This window comes from Nicotiana tabacum, chromosome 22 (assembly GCF_000715075.1).
Source record: "Nicotiana tabacum cultivar K326 chromosome 22, ASM71507v2, whole genome shotgun sequence".
NCBI lineage: Eukaryota > Viridiplantae > Streptophyta > Magnoliopsida > Solanales > Solanaceae > Nicotiana > Nicotiana tabacum.
Window position 1 is genome coordinate 43,549,938 of NC_134101.1, and position 21,625 is coordinate 43,571,562.

Here is a 21,625-nt window from a genome sequence, read left to right on the forward strand (position 1 = left end):
ATGAGAATATTCGCAGGATGTGTCCCTACAAACCAGAGGATTTATCGTTGCGAAGATGTTGGTGATTTTAGATGTATTTATGGTCCAATTAATGGTATATTCTTGTTGGAAAAAGGTCATTATATAGATAACGTTCGGTTTGCTTGGTGGAATCCTGCAACCAAAGAGTGCAGGCTTATACCTCGTATACATTTTGAGGTACAACAATATTTTGAAGACAATAATCGTAGACTTGGGATAGGTATAGACTTAGTGAATCAAGATTACAAAGTAATATGGCATCGAACATTTTGGGATGATATGACAAGTGATGTTTATCCTAAGGTATATGCTGCTGTCTATTCGACAAACAACGATTCCTGGAAATTCTTGGAACCTGATTACTCTCACTTATGTCAAATATGTATATCCCAAAATTGTACTTATATGAATGGAGTTTATTATTGGATTACCACAAGCCAGAGATTTTGCAACAAAGACAATGTGTACTTTATTCGGACATTTGATTTTGCAACTGAATTGTTCGGGGAAATGACAGGACCACCAATTCCAGGCGAACACTGGGCGTCTCTAATGTTACGCGGTGGTTCTCTTGCAGCTATGTCTTGTGATGATGTTACTCAGGCTATGACAGCCAATTATGGTATATGGGTAAGGATTAGAGAGAATAATTGGATTAAAGTTTATACTGTTAATCCTCCTATACCTTCGCATTTCCCTATTGGAATATGGGAGTATGATAAGTTCATTTATGAACTTACACAAACTTGCAGATTGTTGTTTTATGACCAGACAGTTAAAGAAGTTACAAGTCTTGGATTTCATTTCTATGATTTAAGTTGTGGCTCCAATTGGGCTATTAGTTACAAGGAGAGCCTAGTTCCAATAAAGAATGAAAAGTCTACTGAGAAGGATAATGCTGAATACTTCCTCACCAAGTATTAAAACAAGCATGAGATGTGAGTATCAGGCCGAAAAGGTCAAATTTTTAATGATTTCGTCACATGTGATTGAGTTGCGAAAGCTTGTAGATAGATATTCAACATCTGAACCAAATTCTTTTTGGTTAAATAATACTTCTAGTTACTCTTAAACAATTGGGAGATTCTCTAAAAGATAAGAAAATGCTATGTTTCCGGGGATGATATATGCCCGGGCTCCCGCTTTAGAGTCAACTCAATACCTCGTAAAGGGAAAAATATGAAGATGACATTGTAAATGTAGAGATCAAATATCTATTTTCAACATGTGCATATATATGTTTTTCTCCCCCCCTACTTTTTAGTGCTATTTTCCTTTCTCAGGAAAACAAATTGAGAGTTTCACTTTCTCTGATCCAAACAATCAGGTGCCTTGTTCACCGGGAAATATACAACAACAACAGACCCAATCTAATTTCACAAGTTCTTGATATTTTTATAGTTCTATTTTTCCTGATGAAATATGAATTTTCAAACGAATAACATTGTTGATATACCATATCCTCTTGATAATTCGAAGCACTTTTAGTAAGCTCAAATGAGAATGGAAAGGAGAATTTCCTAAAACTCGAATCCATGCATAAATTTATTAGCATGTACGATACTAAAGTTCCTAAAATCTCAATCGCATCTTCTTTTCAATAAGTGAATCATATATAAATCAGCTCAAGTCACAACAATAATGAGTAAAACCGATGCTTATTTTACAAATCTTTTAGTAAAAAAACATTAAAGAGAGATACTTTAATTTAGAGGATGAGAGACTGAGAACTCATTAGAATAAAGCAATTTGGAAAATAGAGATAGAAGGACAAGAAAGTGAAGAAAAGGGGGTAAAAACAGAAGGGGGGGGGGGAGGGGAATAGGTGAAAGTACAAGGGTTAATTGTAGCCTATTTTAAAACTTAGTTGACTAAGAGAGGAATTAGTCGACTAAACTTTACAGTGGGATCAATCGCAGCAGGATTAAATTGCGCAGACAGAAAAGTAAAGGAGGCACAACAGTTTTTATACTGGTTCAGTACCGGTGTGGTACCTACGTCCAGTTCCCTTAGGTCACAAGGGTTCTCTTAGATCTTCAGTAAGTCTTTACAACAATGATGATTTAGTATGTTCACCACCAATGACATACACCAACAATGTTTTTTCTAGTGTTGACACAAATATTGTTTTGTTTTCTAACTCTTCCTATCTTTTGCGACACTTGTAAACTCAAGAATACAACATTTGTACTAAGAACTAGAAAGGTGTAGAAACAGATGTGAAGTTGCGTAATCTTCCTTGTCCTTCTACTTCTTCTTTTATATTGCTCGATGAGTTTTCTGATTTCTCTTTTCTGGGATCGCACAACAACAATGATTAGAGGTCTTTCCTTATGAGGCATAGATTTCTAAGAGTGAGACCCAAGGGTAGCCTCATGATCTAGCATCAGAGGTACAGCCAGATTCATTTTCAGTTTGAAGATTTGGTTCCTCCAATTATCTTTTATTAGAGCTTCCGCAGATTGTCCTTTGATTTGCTCTCTATCCTTGATTGGCTCTCTTTCCTTTATTGCACGCTTGAGAATCTTTAGCAAGTCTGATTGATGGACATTTCTTCCTTGTTCTTTGGTTGATTGATTCTCTTTCCATTTGATACAGAGTTCGAAGAATATAGCTGTTGGCTTCCTCTGATTTCCTCGTATGATTTTCTTTCCTTTCATTCATTAGAATTGTTGCGAATCTACACACAAAGTGAGATGACATTAGTCAAGGCTCTTTTGATTATTGATCATTATTAAAATTCTAAACCTAACAATCTCCCCCTTTTTGATGATGACAATAATCGAAAAAGAGTTCGATTAATTTAGGGGATACTTCCCTTTACGAGTGTACTTCTGCCCCCTGGTTTTGTGCTCCTTGTTTGTTTGCATGCTCTCCCTGTCTTTGTACTCTATTTCTTCTCCACCTTTGACATCAATCAAAAAGAGCAAGAAGAGAATAATAGCTAATAATAATACTAGTTAAGCGGGCAAAAATATATACAACTAGCAATTATACTAGGCATAATTGACTACATGCCCATCATGAGACAGCAAAAAGAAAAGTTTTAACAACTAATAAAAAAAAGACTGTTTAAATAGCCCAAACACTTAATTCCTTCCAAGGAAATACTTCAAAGTGTTGATCATTTGGTGCAGAAACTACCATAGGAGGCACCAATCTCCTTGGTGACTTTGGTCAACTTCTCAGTGATATCCTCCCTGATCCTTTACCTCTTTGTGGCTGGAGAGTGATCCTTAACCTGGCCACATCTGCTCCAATTTCCTTAGTTACTTCCCTGATCTTATCCACCTGTTCCTGCATAGAGGTTAGCAGTTTCTTGATACCTGTAGTATTTTGCTTCATTAGTAGAAATAGATCTGAGGAAGAGGATTTGGTAGCTTCATATTTAATCCCTCCAGTGCCCTATTGAGGAGTGGATTTTGGTGCTTTGTCTTTCTTGAACCAGGTTCCTTCAACCAAGGTGTAACCCATCATGGCAAAAGAGTCTTGTCATATGCACTGGAGATGGTTTTAGGGGCATAAGGAGACAAATCTACTTTCATAACTTGAAAGATGTGAGAGATTAGTAAATCATAAAGCAAACTGTTAGGAGAAGATAAGACATCCTTGATGCTTTCAAGTATGTACTAACGCACCTAAGGCTGTCCAATGGGACGGGACAGGACTAAATAAACGGGACGGAACGGGACGGAATGGGACGGGACGGGACGAGACGATATTTAGCCGGGACGGTGGCGGGATGGGATAAACGGGACAAAACGATAGACCCATCTCATCCCGTTAACAAATGGGATGGGACGGGACGGTTCGCGGGCCTTAAGTGGGCCATTTTTTTTTAATTATTTAAGCATTAAGTTTGGCAACAACTAGTTTTTTGACAATGACTAAGTTTTTAAAGTTTGCAACAGCTAGTTTTTGACTTATTAAAACTTAATAAATTATAAAAAAAATTAGAAAACTAAGTAAAGAATTATAAAATATTAAAGCAGAAGACTTGTAATGAAATATTTTAGTAATTATAATTAGACTTGTAATTTATTTAATATAATTTCAAGCTATTAAGTAACTAAGTAAGAGTGTAAGATAATTCATAAAAAATAATTCAAGGCTTAGAGCCTTTTATTTTATTAATAGAACTTTCAAATTTTACATACAAATATAATTCTTTTGAAGAGCACCTAGTCTACGCAGCCACATTCTATGAAGGGTTCTGTTTGAACTAGGCCTCTTAGTAGCCAATTACAAATTATCATACTAATATTTGTAAGCTCCTATATAGCTTTGTTGTAACTTATCTATAATTTCTCTCGGACATTGTTCTGGAATTGGCAATGTTGATTCATGTTCCATGAGTTCCATGCCGCCATCGCTCCCAGTGCTAAGCATATCATTGTATTCTTCTTCTTTCCTAGTGTTTAAGTTTTCTAAACCAAGATTTTTTCTTTCTGAATTAATCCAATCTCTGAATAATACGGAAATCTCTAGGTTGTCCTCCACTAATGAATGTCTATGATCTCCGATTTGAAATCTTGCCGCGCTAAAAGCACTCTCCGATGCTAATGATGATTCTTGAATAGCTAGGATATCTCAGGCCATTATTAAAAGTGTTGGAAAATCCTTGCCACACTCCCTCCACCATGCCAAAAGTTGTTCGTTGCCTTCTTCGTCTTCAATACTTTCCAATCCTTGATTAAGATAAGAATCAACTTCATCATCAATAGAGGAATCAAAACCTGTTATATCTTTCCCATAGAACTTCTACTCTAGCCTTAGAAGTAGAAGGAGCAGTTTCACCACCTGTTGTTTTCATAGATTTATATTTATCAAATATTGATCTAGCATAAGAATATATGTTAGCTTGGCAGTCTTCGAGAGATGGTTGTTCATTTTTTTGAATTGCTAAATTCTCATAAATTTTACGAACAAGTCCCTTTGCACCTCTTAATTTTAAAGATGTGTTAAGTAGAGTAGAAATTAAATAAACTTGAGGAATTGGGATAAAATACTTTTTAAATTTTGTAATTATTTCATTAATGGTCGGTGTATAAGTTGAATTTGTTTTATACTTACCAAATACAACAGAAATTCCACAAATATACCATAATATTTGTGTAACATTAGGATAATATATACCGGAAAATCGTTTTGTAGCATAATAAAATTTTTCTAAAAATTTAGTAAGCTCATTGATCTCATCCCAATCAGAAACAACAATTTGATCAGCGGGGATACCATTATGCATATTAAATACCTTTTGTATAGGCACCCAATAATCATAAGCAACTTTAAGCATTTCGTAAGTAGAATTCCACCTAGTACAAACATCTTTTGGAACTTTTCTATATGGAATGTTAGCACTAGCACATTGTCGAGCAAATTCACGAAGTCTACTCGCTTTATTAGCACGAAAAATATAGCCGCAAGAATGTTGTACTTTACTACAAGCATCAGCAAATAAATTAATACCATCTTTTACAACCAAGTTAAAAAATATGGCATGCACATCTAACATAAAAAATATCTTGATTAATTAGACAAAGTCTAGTTTTTAAGCTAGTTGTTGCGGTTGTGTTAGCAGAAGCATTATCTAAGGTGATAGTTAAGACTTTATCAATGAGTCCATAAAAATCAACTATTTGTAGAACAGTAGTTGCAATATATGCTCAGTGTGTTTTGAATCAACAAATTTATAACCAATAATATGTTTTTGCATATTCCAGTGATGATCAACCCGATGATATATAACAGTTAAATAATCACAACAATTAGGACTACGACCTATATCAGATGTGATAGACACTTTACAATCTAAGTTAAAAAATACACAACGAATATACTGAAGATATTCGATTTGAAATTTAAAAACATTATTTCTAACTGTGGTCTTAGGAAAACCTTGAAAAGCAGGATTATAAGTTTCTTGTATATAATGTACAAAAGTAGGGTGAGAAGGAAAAGTAAAAGGTAAGCCACAAACAGCCACCATTGTTGTTAAGTTCTCACGATCTCTATTTTTTTTTATAGGGGCGTAAAATAGTACCAGAAGTAGGGTCAAGCTGTTGTTGTAAAAAGTTAGAACCCCCGTCATATCAACTAGGAGCGCTAGTACCAGTGTTAGGATCCGTAATTTTTCCAGCTTCTATTTGAGCTTGCATCCATAAAGATTTGTGCTCCTTAAGTAAGTGCCTTGCTAAATGTAACGACCCGACCAGTCGTTTTGAATATTTTGCACTTCGCTCGGTTGTTTGAGGGCATGAATAGCTCCGTATGATGTACTTTGACTTGTGTGAATCGTTGGTTTTGGGTCGCAGGTATTTCGGAATCGAATTGGAAGAAGGAATTTCATTGTTGAAGCTTTAAATTGGGAGAGTTGACCAAAATTTGACTCTTTAGCATTCAATCTCGGATTCGAATTCTGATAATTCTAATAGCTCCATATGGAGATTTAGGACTTAGGAGCGTGTCCAGAATATTATTTGGAGGTCCGTAGAGGAATTAGACTTGAAATGCCGAAAGTTTATTTTTTGAGAAGTTTGACCGGGGGGTTGAATTTTTGATATCGGGGTCGGAATCCGATTCTGAAAATTGAAATACCTCTGTTATGTCATTTATGACTTTTGTGCAAAATTTGATGTCAATAGGACGTGATTTGATAGGTTCCAGAGTCATTTATAGAAATTAGAAATTTTAAAGTACATTAGGCTTGAATTGGGTGTAATTCATGGTTTTAGCGTTGTTTGAGATGATTTGAGGATTCGGCTAAGTTTGTATGATATTTTAGGACTTGTTGTTATATTTGGTTGAGGTCCCGAGGGCCTCGGGTGAGTGTCGGATGGTTAACGGATCAAAAACTAAACTAGAACAGCTGCTGCAATTTCCTTCTGTTGGAAATTTCTTCTCCCAGATTCGAGCCCAGAAATCTCTTAGAATCGAGCCAAGAAATCGAGCCCAGATGTGAGCCCAAATCGAGCCCAGAGTCGAGGGCCACGATCGAAGCCATGATCAAGCCCAGAGTCGAGGGCCACGATCGAAGCCATGATCGAGCCCAGGGTCGAGGGTCACGGTCGAAGGCCGGGTCGAAGACATGATCGAAGGCCTAGGATCGAGAACCAGGATCGAGGGCCAGGATCGAGGACCTCGATCGAATGCCAAGATCGAGGCAGAACCGAGGTTGTCTGGGCAGAATTATAAAAACAGGGACTTCGTCCCATTTGCCATTTTTGACAAATTGGAGTTTGAGAAGAGGCGATTTTTTATATATTTTCAAGGAAAACTTGAGGTAAGTCCCTTGTGATCATTTCTACTCCATAATATTGATTTATCATCGAATAATCCGACTAGATTACATGATTTTGAGGTGTAAATCAGAGATTGGAACTTAGAAATTTGGAAATACGATTTGTAGATTTGAGGGTTGAGATCAGGTCGGATTTTGGTAAAATTGGTATGGGTAGACTCGTGGTTGAATGGGCTTTCAGATTTTGTATCTTTTATCGGGTTCCGAGACGTAGGCCCCACAGGCGATTTTTGAGCCAATTTCGGGTTTTGGTCTAATTTTATAGTTTTTCTTGTGGAATTCATTCCATTAGCGCGTATTGATGGTATTGTACTGATTGTGAATAGATTCGTAGCATTTGGAGGCCGAGTCCAGAGGCAAGATCATTGCCGGATAGAGATTTGACCGGTTTGAGATAAGTAACGATTGTAAATCTGGTCCTGAGGGTATGAAACCCGAATTTCATATCATTCTACTATTTTGAAGTGACGCACATGCTAGGTGACGGGCGTGTGAGCGTGCACTGTTGGGGATTTGTGACTTGGTCCGTCCCGTAGCAACTGTAAAGTTGCATACTTTGTTGAAACCATTTGATACTTATATGTTTTAGAAAGAATTTCTGTAAATTGGGTTGAATGCCATGTTTGGGCCTTGCGCCAAAGCTGTTTGGACCCTTAGGGGCTGTTTCTTACCATTCAATTGGGTTGAATGTCATGTTTATACTTGTTTACCGCATAACTCAGTTTTATGATTCTATTTTGATACATATAAATGTTTTGGGCCGAATGGCCTGTTTTACTGAAATGCCCGAGTGGCTTGAGAGGTTTATGACTGAGTGAGGCCGAGGGCCTGATTTGTGAGGATGAGTGTGGATCGGGGCTGCCCGCCTGCAATATATTTATTACTGAGTGAGGCCGAGGGCCTGATTTGTGAGGATGAGTGTGGATCGGGGTTGCCCGCCTGCAGCATACTTTATTATTATTGCACGTGAGTTGTCCGTGCAGATTATAGCGCTTGTGCTGAAGGAGCCCCCCAGAGTCTGTACACACCCCCAGTAAGCGCAGGTACCTACTGAGTGCGAGTGCCGAGTGCTGAGTGACTGGGAGGCATGGGTGATTGTGAGGTATGCCCGAGTGGCAAAAGTGATTGTGAGGTATGCCCGAGTGGCACGAGTGACTGTGAGGTTTGCCTGAGGGGCTGTATGTGAGTGATGTATTGCCTGGGGGGCTGTTTATGATTTCATCATTTTTTCTCACTTTTGCATTGAGCCTTCATTTGAAAAAAAAAAACTGTTGGAAAAATATTTTTAAATGATTTTTACTAGAACTGGGTTTAAACGAGATGTTTGATTCAAATCCTGATTTTTAAAAGCATGTGGTATTTTACTGAGATTTCCTGATATGAACGTTATATGCTTTATTGCTCGTCACTACTGCTAAGTCTTTATTTATTATTGTTACTTACTGAGTTGGCGTACTCACGTTACTCCCTGCACCTTGTGTGCAGATCCAGGTGTAGATGGGCACGGTAGCGGTTATTGAGTGTTCTGGTTGCAGATTTTCTTGGAGATAGTAAGGTAGCTGTTTGGTGATCGCAGCCCCTGCTCTTCTCCCTCTTATCTTCCTCTAGTTATATTTAGCTATTTTCTGGGCTGAGTTAGCCTTGATATTGTTAGACAGATTGTAGTATATGCTCATGACTAGTAACACCCCAATGTCGGGCTTTTCTTTTCCGCACTTCTATTTTTCTTTGATTTGAACCCTTTAAATGGAGGTTTTATGTTAAATAACCTTGGAATTATCTTTAAAATAAAAATATCGGTTTGTTTTGGAAATGAGTCGGCTTGCCTAGTTCCACGATAGGCGCCATCACGGCGTAGGTTAGTTTGGGTTGTGACAGATTGGTATCAGAGCCTAGGTTATATAGGTCTCACGAGTCATGAGTGGGTTTAGTAGAGTCTTGCGGATCGGTACAGAGACGTCTCTACTTATCTTTAGGAGGTTGCAGAACCCTTAGGAAAATTTCACTTTCTTGTATTCTATCATGCGAAAATGATTCAGCTTGAGACATAACTCTTTGAATTCCTTCCATACATCTCGTATGCGCACATGAGCTCTCGGTATCTGTTGTGCATCGCCGATTTGTGATTCTATGAACGAGGTTCGAGATGTGTATTATATGTTTTGGTGATGGGCTAGTCTGGAGGACTTGAGGCCAGGTTTAAACCGTAGTTTTGGCTCGGTAGCTTCAGTCGTAACCTATACATTTGGACTCATATGCCTGATAATGTCCTTACGAGTAGAATTGTGGCTCGATGAGCAGTGGAATGGCTTTGTGGTGAGTATGGCGTAACTACGGGAAGTGTTAAGACTATGTGAATGTGACGAGAAGTGTTTTCTTGAAATGTAAAGGAAGGCCATTGGGTGCTTGATTTTTTGTTTTGATGCGACGTACCGTCTCGAGTGTGAATGTTTTGAAGGATCTTTCACGTTGTTAAATTTTGGGGCAAATTAAATTCTCATGTCTGTCAATGAGTTTAAACTCAAGAAGAGTAAGTGGTTGTGTAGTAATAGTGGTTGAAAATGGGTATTTTGATGTTGATGGCTCGGGAAAGATAATCTTTGAAGAGACTTAGAGTCGGTAACATTTTATTAGTTCAGGTGCGACAGAAATACATTTCAATTTGATGCAGCAGTTGGGTAGCAAAGTATGAGGGAAGACATGGCGGGAAGTGTTTTGTGGTGGTTGAAGTACTAGCAGGTCAAGTAGGAGAATTAGAGGTTGAGAAGTTTCTTAAAGGAGATGATTTAACCGAAGTAAGAGTGGCAGATTAGCATATGAATTAACTAGTAGGGTAGTCGTGCACCTTGAGAAAGTGTAGAATGGTTTGGAATCGTGTTAATATGTGAATCAGCCTGCATACTCTATTTGGAGTGATGGTTAGTGAACAAAAAAAGGGTGTGTTTGACTTGAGTTGTGAAGATCTGAAAAAACAAAAATGGTGGGCGTGAAGATCATGAATAGAGGCATGAAGATCTGATTTTTGTGTCAAGTGCAATATGACTTGAGTTCAGAAGGTATTGTTGACATACAGTCGATGTCAATAGGGAAAATGCAGACTTATATAAATGGTGGGCGAGCATGATCTCAGGAGAATTTACGAATTTCGTGGTCGTTGCACTCAGTGCAGTGTCATTGGGAGATGTCGGTAAGGAATTCCACAGGTAGGTTATCTCCTGTGTGCAGCTAGCGGTGGCATGATGTTGATGAAGCTTTTGCGAGGAATATTACTAGCTACCCGGTAGGAGGTCGCGTATGTAATTTTGACTGGAGATTCAGAACGTTCATGAAAGGCTTCATAACAGACTTCGAGAAGTCTGGCAGGTTAACGGTGCGAGACCTTGGTAATTGAGAAGGAGAAATCCTTACGGGTTCTAATTTTATATAATTGCAGCTTAAGGCTAAGTGGGGGAGTATGCTATCGACGAGTTGATTGTACGATTATGGGTCGTATTAGTTTCGGTTCGGGGTATGCCGGTGAATCAGTTATGACTTGCAGAGGTCGAGATCGAGGATGGCTCGGGTAAAGGAATTTCTGGACACAAGTTGTATTACACTCTATGGTTATAGGAGGACCATGAAAATAATTGAGTGTTTAATCACAGAGAATGTATTGTACATGGAGCGGGAATTTTCTCGGTTGCGTAGGAGTGAGGGTTACTCTTTATTCCCTTGGGTGTTGATGTGCTAATGTGGAACATGTCGTTTCGGTCCGTTTGGTCGGTTAATTCGAGAATGGTTACAATGGATTCAAGATTTATAAATATGGCTAGAAAATTGGGAGTTACATTGAACGGTGTTGAGACTCATTACATCTCATATCATTGTGAATTATGCATTTCAGTATCAAGAAGGTGAAGGAAACGGTTTTAGGTTTCTATAAAGTCTCTTCGGAGTAAGCATGTTTGGTTGTGGAATCTTTGGAATACATAAAAAGGGTATTCGGCGGCTTATAAGCCTTAGGGCGGTGTGATTCTATGCTAGAGTTTGTGGGGCAAGTTTTAGTTAAGGATATTAGTGTTCTAATAAGGAAATAAAATAGCAATTTGAAGGCAATTTGGAAAGGACTTGGGGAAATAGGACAGTTTGGAAGTAGGTTGGGGTAGCACAGTAATGGGTATGATCGGTTATTGGTGTACTTATGACGTGGCTAGTATCTACAGGTGTTTCGTGGCAATGCTCCCGGATTTGGAAACCTGTGTGGCTTGGTGAAGTTAAAGGAATTCGGTTAAGATAGCTTGATTATGTGCAAATGGATTTCAAAGTGTTCATGATGGGTTCTACCATGGTTTAAACCGGATAATTTCTACCAATGTACGGAGCGTGTTGTGTGTTATGATTTTCTCCTAGAAAGAAGAAAGAAAGAGGTTTCTGACTAATAAGGTATGTAATTGCTAGTAACTCAGAGTTAATAATGGAATTCTTATACTTGTCACATGATGGCATAATAGATGTGGTATGTTGTGCGGGAATAGGATTTACATGTACCAGGTCACAATTCAGTTTTGAAGGGAAGGATATAAATTCTTAGGAAGCATGAACGATTTTCGATGACTAGGTAAATGATATTACTATCTGGTATAGCTTGATGAGAGTGTGCATTTCAGAAGGGGCAGTGTGTTTTGATTTATGGGGTACTTCGCTGGTATTGCAGCACTCTCCTGGTTGATCGACTGTTGATATTCAAATTTTTGCCAGGTGGCACGGAAGAAGTTTCAAAGTATTTCTTGTGGGAGGATTGTGTATGAGAGAGGTGTTAGGCATTCGGGCGGTGGAGGTGGAATCAAATAGGGTGATTCATGTGTTATATGGAATTGAAGATTGGGAGTTCTCATGAGCAGATTGTTTCATGGTGGTGGACTGTGAAGTTGTGGCCGGAGCTAGCCAGATGATAGAAGGTGTTATGATTCCGTCATTGTGGACTTTCGGAGGTTGTTTATCTATTGGTGGCTGACCATAGTTGATTCGGGGCCCATTGGTAGGCCCAATTAGGATGTGTATTCTACACCAATCCGGATTGATTGGCTCCATACTGATATTGTTGAAGGATGTGACATTCGGTTGATGTGAAGCTTATCTGTGCTCTGAAATGATCGGTGAGTTACTCTTCTATGCTACGAGGAGTTGTGATCCGTGGTTATATGCACATATGGTGCGGTTCTATTGTGGCCTTATAGCGGGATTTGAGCGAGAATAGTATTGGATATTTCTTGGTTGATGACGTATTGGTCGTGTTCTTTTGGGTTTTATGTGGCATGGTGTCATTTCCTTCTCTGTGGTTATGGTAATGCACTTTGGGTACTTGATGTCGAATTGAGCATGGTTATTGATTTTAGCAGGGTGACTTGAGGTGTTTCATATAGACCAGTATTTGGATAGGGTCACGTATTGCAGTAGAGTTATGTGGAAATATGATCCCTTGTGTAAGTTTCGTATGTTATGGTTCTGCGGTGTGTGATGGGTTCTTTGCATTGCATTGGGGTGGTACTCGTCGAGCTTGTAGAACGGTTCTCCTGTTTGGGTCATTATTATGATTGGGTACATTTGGAATGTTGCTATCTAGTGCACGAATTGCACGGGTTGTGGCTTTAAATTGTATTGATGTGTCATGTCACTAGAGTTGTCGTGTTGGAGGAGACGAGGTCATTGGGCCTAGAATGGATGCTATCAGATTTGATTGTGGTATAATTAGGAGGATAATATCGGAAGTCGGCTTTGAAATTGGCTATAGTTCTTGTAGAAGGAACGAGAGCTCCATGACCTGATGGTCTAATGAATGGTTATGAATTCGGTATGTTTCTTCCATCATCGGCATTTTACGAAGGTTTTAGAACGAGGGTTTGTCTGATATGAGGTTTATTACTGGCACTGGATTGATTTGAGTCGATACTGTGATTTGAAATCATTACTTCGAGCATTCGAGCTATGCGGTATTTGAATTTGAGTATTTGAGTTATGGTTACAGCTTTTGGTACAGATTGTTCAGACTTATACGGTATGTAGATGCAAACTTCTCATCTTATAGGAAATTTTGGATATTGGAAATTTGATTCGAAGGCTTGTGGGCTAGGTTGAATTGAGAAATTTTAGTTATGATGTGCTATCAGACCTGTATGAGATAGGGTGACGTGGGATCACCCCCGGGTATGTGCATGTGAAAGCTACACAGCGATTTGATGGCTTTTGGAACAACTCTGGGCACGTTCGAGGACGAACGTATGTTTAGGTGGGGGAGGATATAACGACCCGACCAGTCATTTTGAACATTTGCACTTCGCTCGGTTGTTTGAGGGCATGAGTAGATCCGTATGATGTACTTTGACTTGTGTGAATCGTTGGTTTCGAGTCGTAGGTATTTCGGAATCGAATAGGAAGAAGGAATTTTATTATTGAGGCTTTAAATTGGGAGAGTTGACCTATATTTGACTCTTTAGCATTCGATCTCGGATTCGAATTTTGATAATTCCAATAGCTTCGTATGGTGATTTTGGGCTTAGGAGCGTGTCCGAAATATTATTTGGAGGTTCGTAGAGGAATTAGGCTTGAAATGCCGAAAGTTTAATTTTTGAGAAGTTTGACCGGGGGGTTGACTTTTTGATATCGGGGTCGGAATCCGATTCTGAAAATTGGAATACCTCTGTTATGTCATTTATGACTTGTGTGCAAAATTTGAGGTCAATCGGACGTGATTTGATAGGTTCCGGAGTCGTTTATAGAAATTAGAAATTTCAAAGTACAATAGGCTTGAATTGGGGTGTAATTCATGGTTTTAGCGTTGTTTGAAGTGATTTGAGGATTCAACTAAGTTCTTATGATGTTTTAGGACTTGTTGGTATATTTGGTTGAGGTCCCGAGGGCCTCGGGTGAGTTTCGGAAGGTTAACGGATCAAAAATTGAACTAGAATAGCTACTGCAATTTCCTTCTGTTGGAAATTTTGTCTGCCAGATTCGAGCCCAGAAATCTCTCAGAATCGAGCCCAAAAATCGAGCCCAGATGTGAGCCCAAATCAAGCCCAGAGTTGAGGGCCACGACCGAAGCCATAATCGAGCCCAGAGTCGAGGGCCACGATCGAAGCCATGATCGAGCTCAGAGTTGAGGGCCACGATCGAAGCCATGATCGAGCCCAGAGTCGAGGGTCACGGTCGAAGGCCGGGTCGAAGACATGATCGAAGGCCTAGGATCGAGAACCAGGATCGAGGGCCAGGATCGAGGACCAGGATCGAGGACCTCGATCGAAGGCCAAGATCGAAGGCCAAGATCGAGGCAGAACCGAATTTGTCTGGGCAGAATTATAAAAACAGGGACTTCGTCCCATTTGCCATTTTTGACAAATTGGAGCTTGAGGAGAGGCGATTTTTGATATATTTTCAAGGAAAACTTGAGGTAAGTCCCTTGTGATCATTTCTACTCCATAATATTGATTTATCATCGAATAATCCGACTAGATTACATGATTTTGAGGTGTAAATCGGAGATTAGAACTTAGAAATTTGGAAATACGATTTGTAGATTTGAGGGTTGAGATGAGGTCGAATTTTGGTAAAATTGGTATGGGTAGACTCGTGGTTAAATGGGCTTTCGGATTTTGTATCTTTTATCAGGTTCCGAGACGTAGGCCCCACAGGCGAGTTTTGAGCCAATTTCGGATTTTGGTCTAATTTTGTAGTTTTTCTTATGGAATTTATTCCATTAGCGCATATTGATGGTATTGTACTGATTGTGAATAGATTCGGAGCATTTGGAGGCCGATTCCAGAGGCAAGATCATTGCGGGATAGAGGTTTGACCGGTTTGAGGTAAGTAATGATTGTAAATCTGGTCCTGAGGGTATGAAACCCCTGATTTCGTATCATTCTACTATTTTGAAGTGACGCACATGCTAGGTGACGGGCGTGTGAGCGTGCACTGTGGGGATTTGTGACTTGGTCTTTTCCGTAGCAACTGTAAAGTTGCATACTTTGTTAAAACCATTTGATACTTATATGTTTTAGAAAGAATTTCTGTAAATTGGGCTGAATGCCATGTTTGGGCCTTGCGCCAAAGCTGTTTGGACCCGTAGGGGCTGTTTCTTACCATTCAATTGGGTTGAATGTCATGTTTATACTTGTTTACCGCATAACTCAGTTTTATGATTCTATTTTGATGCATATAAATGTTTTGGGCCGAAAGCCCTGTTTTACTGAAATGCCTGAGTGGCTTGAGAGGTTTATGACTGAGTGAGGCCGAGGGCCTAATTTGTGAGGATGAGTGTGGATCGGGGCTGCCCGCCTGCAACATATTTTATTATTATCGCACATGAGTTGTCCATGCAGATTATAGCGCTTAGGCTGAAGGAGCCCCTCCGGAGTCTGTACACACCCCCAGTGAGCGCAGGTACCTACTGAGTGCGAGTGCCGAGTGCTGAGTGACTGGGAGGCATGAGTGATTGTGAGGTATGCCCGAGTGGCAAGAGTGATTGTGAGGTATGCCCGAGTGGCACGAGTGACTGTGAGGTTTGCCCGAGGGGCTGTATATGAGTGATGTTTTGCCCGAGGGGCTGTTTATGATTTCATCATTTTTGCTCACCTTTGCATTTTTCCTCTATTTGAAAACTGTTGAAAAATATCTTTAAATGATTTTTACTGGAACTGGGTTTAAACGAGATGTTTGATTCAAATCCTGATTTTTAAAAGAATGTGGTATTTTACTGAGATTTCCTGATATGAACGTTATATGCTTTATTGCTCGTCACTACTGCTCAGTATTTATTTATTGTTGTTACTTACTGAGTTGGCGTACTCACGTTACTCTCTACACCTTGTGTGCAGATCCAGGTGTAGATGGGCACGGTAACGGTTATTGAGTGTTCTGGTTGCAGATTTTCTTGGAGATAGCAAGGTAGCTGTTTGGCGATCGCAACCCCTGCTCTTCACCCTCTTATCTTCCTCTAGTTGTATTTAGCTATTTTTCGGGTTGAGTTAGCCTTGATATTGTTAGACAAATTATAGTATTTTCTCATGGCTAGTGACACCCCGATGTCGAGCTTTTCTTTTCCGCACTTCTGTTTTTCTTTGATTTGAACCCTTTAAATGGAGGTTTTATGTTAAATAACCTTGGAATTATCTTTAAAATGAAAATATTAGTTTGTTTTGGAAATTAGTCGGTTTGCCTAGTTCCACGATAGGCGCCATCATGACAGAGGTTAGTTTGGGTCGTGACACTAAATCCCCCGCCCCACCACTTTTGGAATGTGCAAATCGTTTCTTATATTTTTCACATATAACATGATGATTGACTTTATCATGTTTAAAAAATTTCCATACAAGTGATGTTTTGGCACGTTCAACCTTAGGCTTACTCCTTACAGGTGGTACATGGGGTAAAGCTCCAGACCGAGATTGACTCTGAGTTGGAGTTTATGTTGCGGGACTAGTAGGTGTTTCATCTAATTCTTCTTCCTCAATTTCTTCTTCCTCATTTTCTTCATCCTCATTTTCTTCGTCCTCAATAAAAATATCATTGCCAAATTGTCTTTGTAAAGATTCATGATCTAGTTGTTCTCCGAAATTAATATTATAACATGCGGGGGTTGAGAAAATAAAGTTTTATCAACATGAGTCATTTCATCTATATGTTTTCTAATTCTAGGAGAAGGATTAGGATTAGGACTAGGATTAGGATTACTACTACTATCACCTTTACTACTATTTTTAAATATGCCAAATACATTTTTAAGAGCCATAATTTAAATAGGAAATTAAATTTAAAAAGTTAATACAAATATTAAACACACAAATAAAATACGAAAGTAGAACACGTAACATAGACACAAAAATTAAGCACTAAAATGATACGCAAAAATTATATATTAAAATTAGGAGATGGAAAGAGTGCACCGTGATTAAATATTAAAACTTGAAGAAATTGCCCAAAAAATTGCTCCAAATACTTGATGAATTAATCTGAAGCTTGAAAGTTGCTCCAAATATTTGCCCAAATACTTGAAACTTAGTTGATCACTTGATTGCGAGAAAATTGAGAGAATAATATAGATAGAATGTAAGATATTTGAGAGAGAATGATTGATTTTTGTGGGAAAAAATAAAGAATGATGGGGGTATTTATAGTTAAAAATAGGGCCAAAGTATAATTTAATAAATTTAGGGGTTATATTAAAAGTTTGGGGGGTGGGGTATTTTTTTGGGGGAGGGGGTTTATGGCCGTTGGGAACGGCTAAATTTGCAATGGAGGCCGTTGCCCAATGGCTATATTTCAAAAATATAAATAAATTAAAAACACACGAGGGACGGGACGGGACAGGAAAAATGAGATGGGATAAACGAGACGAATGGGCATCCTGTCCCATCCCATGTACCATTTAACATGGGTCCATCCAGTTTAGAATTAAGTGGGCCAGCCTTAAACGCACCCAAGCAAACTAATTAATAGCCTTCCCGTTCACAAGATAGTACATGACAAACACATCTCTGAGAGACAGGGTGCTAAGTGAACCAGTACGGGGTCGCAAGGTGGTAGCAATAATGTGGGCTAGTACACGATGCTCAAATTTTAGATTTTTGGGATCAATGTCAGGGAGTTTTTAGACAACACACTTTTTTCTTCCTCAAACGACACTTCAAAATTATATCAGGCCAAGAATGTTGCACAAAGAAACTATACCCAACAAACTTTGTTGCAAAGATAATTTCAAACTGATAAGAGTCAAGAATAATGCGAGTTCCCAAAATCATAGATTCTAAGTCATCTTTATCATTCACAAACAGATTTGCATAAAACATACGCAAAGGCTCTTCGTAGACAGTGTCACCAACAGTAGCACATAGGGAGACCAGTTTTTGAGTTTCAAACACAGAGATAACATCACAGTGAGAGTTTTTCATAAATTTCAAACTTATAGTGCGACCATAAGCAATCGACTTCCCTTTGAAAGCGACAAATTTTGCCTGCTCTTCAGGACCATAGAAATTCATCTTGTCTTCAGGCCCAAACTCTATGCTTTCTGTTTTCCCTCTCTTTTGAGATGATTGTTTGGGGATGGAATCCATTGGACGTTCTCCAACCCTCTTTAGAGCGATGAGAATTTCTTCTTGAGAATCACTGGATTTATCCTCGAACTGTTGATGATCTGTACTCTCTGATGACTCTACATCCACATAATAATCAGTTTGATGATTTTTCTTGAAGCGATGGCTTCTTCTAGGCATGGAAGAGGACGGAGAGAGTTTGGTTTAGGCCATGAGTAAGAGAGAGAAGGGTTTTCTTTGATATAGTGGGAGATATAACGATAGAGGAGCAGTTAAAAATGGATGAATGGATGCCTCGATTCTAGAGATACGCATGAAAGGCAACTGAAAAGTTGCCTTCTGCAAGCCCACCGTCAGTGAGGCAATAAATGTACGTACAAAGTAATCAAATACTTAAAGATATTTAGGGAAAATATCACGAAGATCAATTATGGAAAATTTTCTAAAATAGACAAATTTAGAGAAATTAAACGGGAATTAAACAAATACCAATTTTGTCACGAAGGAAAGAGAATCTCTCTTCAAGCAATGGTTTTGTAAAAATATCCGCTAACTAATTTTCAGTATTGATAAATTCTAACACAATATCACTTTTTGCAATATGATCACGGATGAAATGATGCTTAATCTCAATATGCTTAGCTCTAGAATGATGCACATAATTTTTTGAAAGGCAAATAGTACTAGTGTTATCACACATAATAGGAACACAATTAAGACGTAAATCATATTCTAACAGTTGATGCATAATCCATAGAACTTGTGTGCAACAGTTGCCTACAGTCAAATATTCTGCTTCAGTGGTAGATAAAGCAACACAACTTTGTTTCTTGCTACGCCAGGATATAAGAGATTTTTCAAGTAATTGGCACGTTCCACTTGTGATTTTTCTGTCAATTTTATCACCTGCAAAGTCTGCGTCTGAAAAACCTTTGAGATCAAATACATTTAAGCTTTCGTACCATAATTCATAGTCGACTGTCCCTATTAGATATCTGATAATATATTTAACATCGGTCAAGTGGGATTCTTTAGGAGCTAACTGATATCTTACATATTTGCAAACGCTAAACATAATATCAGGTCGACTAGCTGTAAGATAGAGTAGAGATCCAATCATACCTCGATACATTATTTCATCAACACTCTTACCATATTTATCTTCATCCAAGGTGGTTGATGGACTCATAGGAGTCCCTATGGCCTTAGCATTAGACATGCCAAACTTTTTGATAAGCTCTTTTGTATATTTTGTTTGACTAATGAAAGTCCCTTTCTGTACTTGCTTGATTTGTAGCCCAAGGAAGAAGGTTAATTCTCCCATCATACTCATTTCAAATTCTCCTTTCATGATGTTTTAAAAGGCCTTACATAACACAAGGTTAGTACTTCCAAAAATAATATCATCTATATAGATTTGCACAATTAAATTACATTCAGCTGATCGTTTGATAAATAGTGTAGTATCAATATTACCTCTATCAAACCCATGTTTGACTAGGAATGAACTTAACCTTTCATACTAAGATGTAGGAGCTTGCTTTAGTCGTACATGGCTTTGGATAATTTATAGACAGGATTTAGAAAGGATTCATTTACAAATCCTGGAGTTTGCTTAACGAATACTTCCTCAGAGATGAAACCATTTAAGAATGTGCATTTTACATCCATCTGAAATAGTCTGAAATATTTGTGAGCAGCATAAGCTAATAAGATACGAATAGATTCAAACCTGGCAATATGAGCGAAAGTTTCCTCGTAATCAATTCCTTCTTGCTGTGAATAACCTTGAGCAACCAGTCTAGCTTTATTTAGTACCACTTGTCCAGACTCGTTTAGCTTATTTCTGTATACCTACTTTGTTCCAACAATGGATGCATTTGGAGATTTAGGAATGAGTTCCCATACTTTATTCTTCTCAAATTGATCAAGCTCTTCCTTCATTGCAGTTATCCAGCTTTCGTCCCCAGGGGCCTCATCTACCTTTTTTGGTTTGAACTGAGATAATGGTAATATTTTGCGTCTGCTTTAGCGATCTTCTTGTTTTCATGCCTTCCTGAGGATTTCCAATGATGTACATATGTGGATATCCAGGCTCACTTTTCCACTCATTTGGAACAACTGATACTGGCTCCTTTTCAATGGGACTAGATTGTTCAACTGTAGGAAGCTCCTGGTTATTTACACGACTGTTAGAGGTGTTCATGGTTCGATTTGGATCGGGTTTTCCCTAAAAAGAAACTAAACCAAGTAAGTTGGTTTTTTAAATATTAGAACCAAACCAAACCAATTAAGTCGATTTTTTATCAATTCGGTTTATGTCGAATTTTATCGGTTTTTCGGTTATTTATCAGTTTTTTCTTAAATATGAGATATACACTACCAAACACATATTTCGATGACTACATTTTTAACGTAACACTATCAAATCAATTGCCCTTTGAGAAATCTATCATTTATCAAAATATATTGATGATAATTGAATCAATAGTGATGAATTTAAGGACTCAATTAAAAATAGATTATTTTTAACATGAAATGAATTCTTATACTTAGCAAAAGAAAACTACCAATCAAACTAGGATATAAAGGCAAAGAACTGTACTAAACGTGGGAGCCTTTCAGTACCATATATATATATATATATATATATATATATATATATATATATATATAGGTGTAATAATAAATTTGAAATAGCTACTTCTATAGTCGGTTTGGTTCGGTTTTTTCCGATTTGGTTTGGTTTTCGGTTTGATTCGATTTTTTGGGTTTTTATGAACACCCCTAGCGGCTGTCAGTTGACTGATCTTGCTGATCAGTCATCTCATCACGAGTGTTTTCACCTGTATTGATAGATTTTGGAACTATTGGAAATGTTCTCATTTTCAGAAAGTTTTTCATTCCTTGAGCGAGGGTTAGTGTCCACAAAGACAACATGTATAGATTCTTCAATAGATAGAGTACGTTTATTAAAAACTCTACATGCTCTACTGGAGGGAGAGTATCCAAGAAAAATACCTTCATCGCTTTTTGGATCAAACTTACTATGGTTGTCTTTTCCATTGTTGTGGATAAAGTATTTGCAACCAAAAGGATAGAAATAACTGATGTTGAGTCTTTTACCTTTCCATAGTTCATATGGAGTCTTTTTGAGAATAGGTCGAATTAAGCATCTGTTAATGATGTGACAAGTTGTACTTACAGCTTCTGTCCAGAAGTGGTGTGGGAGGGAGTTTTC

General features: G+C 38.3%; 1 protein-coding gene across 1 annotated transcript; it reads left to right on the forward strand.

Moving 5' to 3' along the window:
• On the forward strand, nt 1–945 carry LOC107802533 (F-box/kelch-repeat protein At3g06240-like). Its single transcript, XM_016626049.2, has one exon. It carries the CDS (start codon nt 1–3, stop codon nt 943–945), a length of 945 nt encoding a protein of 314 aa, XP_016481535.2.
• Nucleotides 946–21,625: the final 20,680 nt, after the last annotated feature.

What these genes read in the sequence shown, in the direction of transcription:
- LOC107802533 (XM_016626049.2), top strand. Translation starts at nt 1, where the DNA reads ATGAGAATATTCGCAGGATGTGTCCCTACAAACCAGAGGATTTATCGT.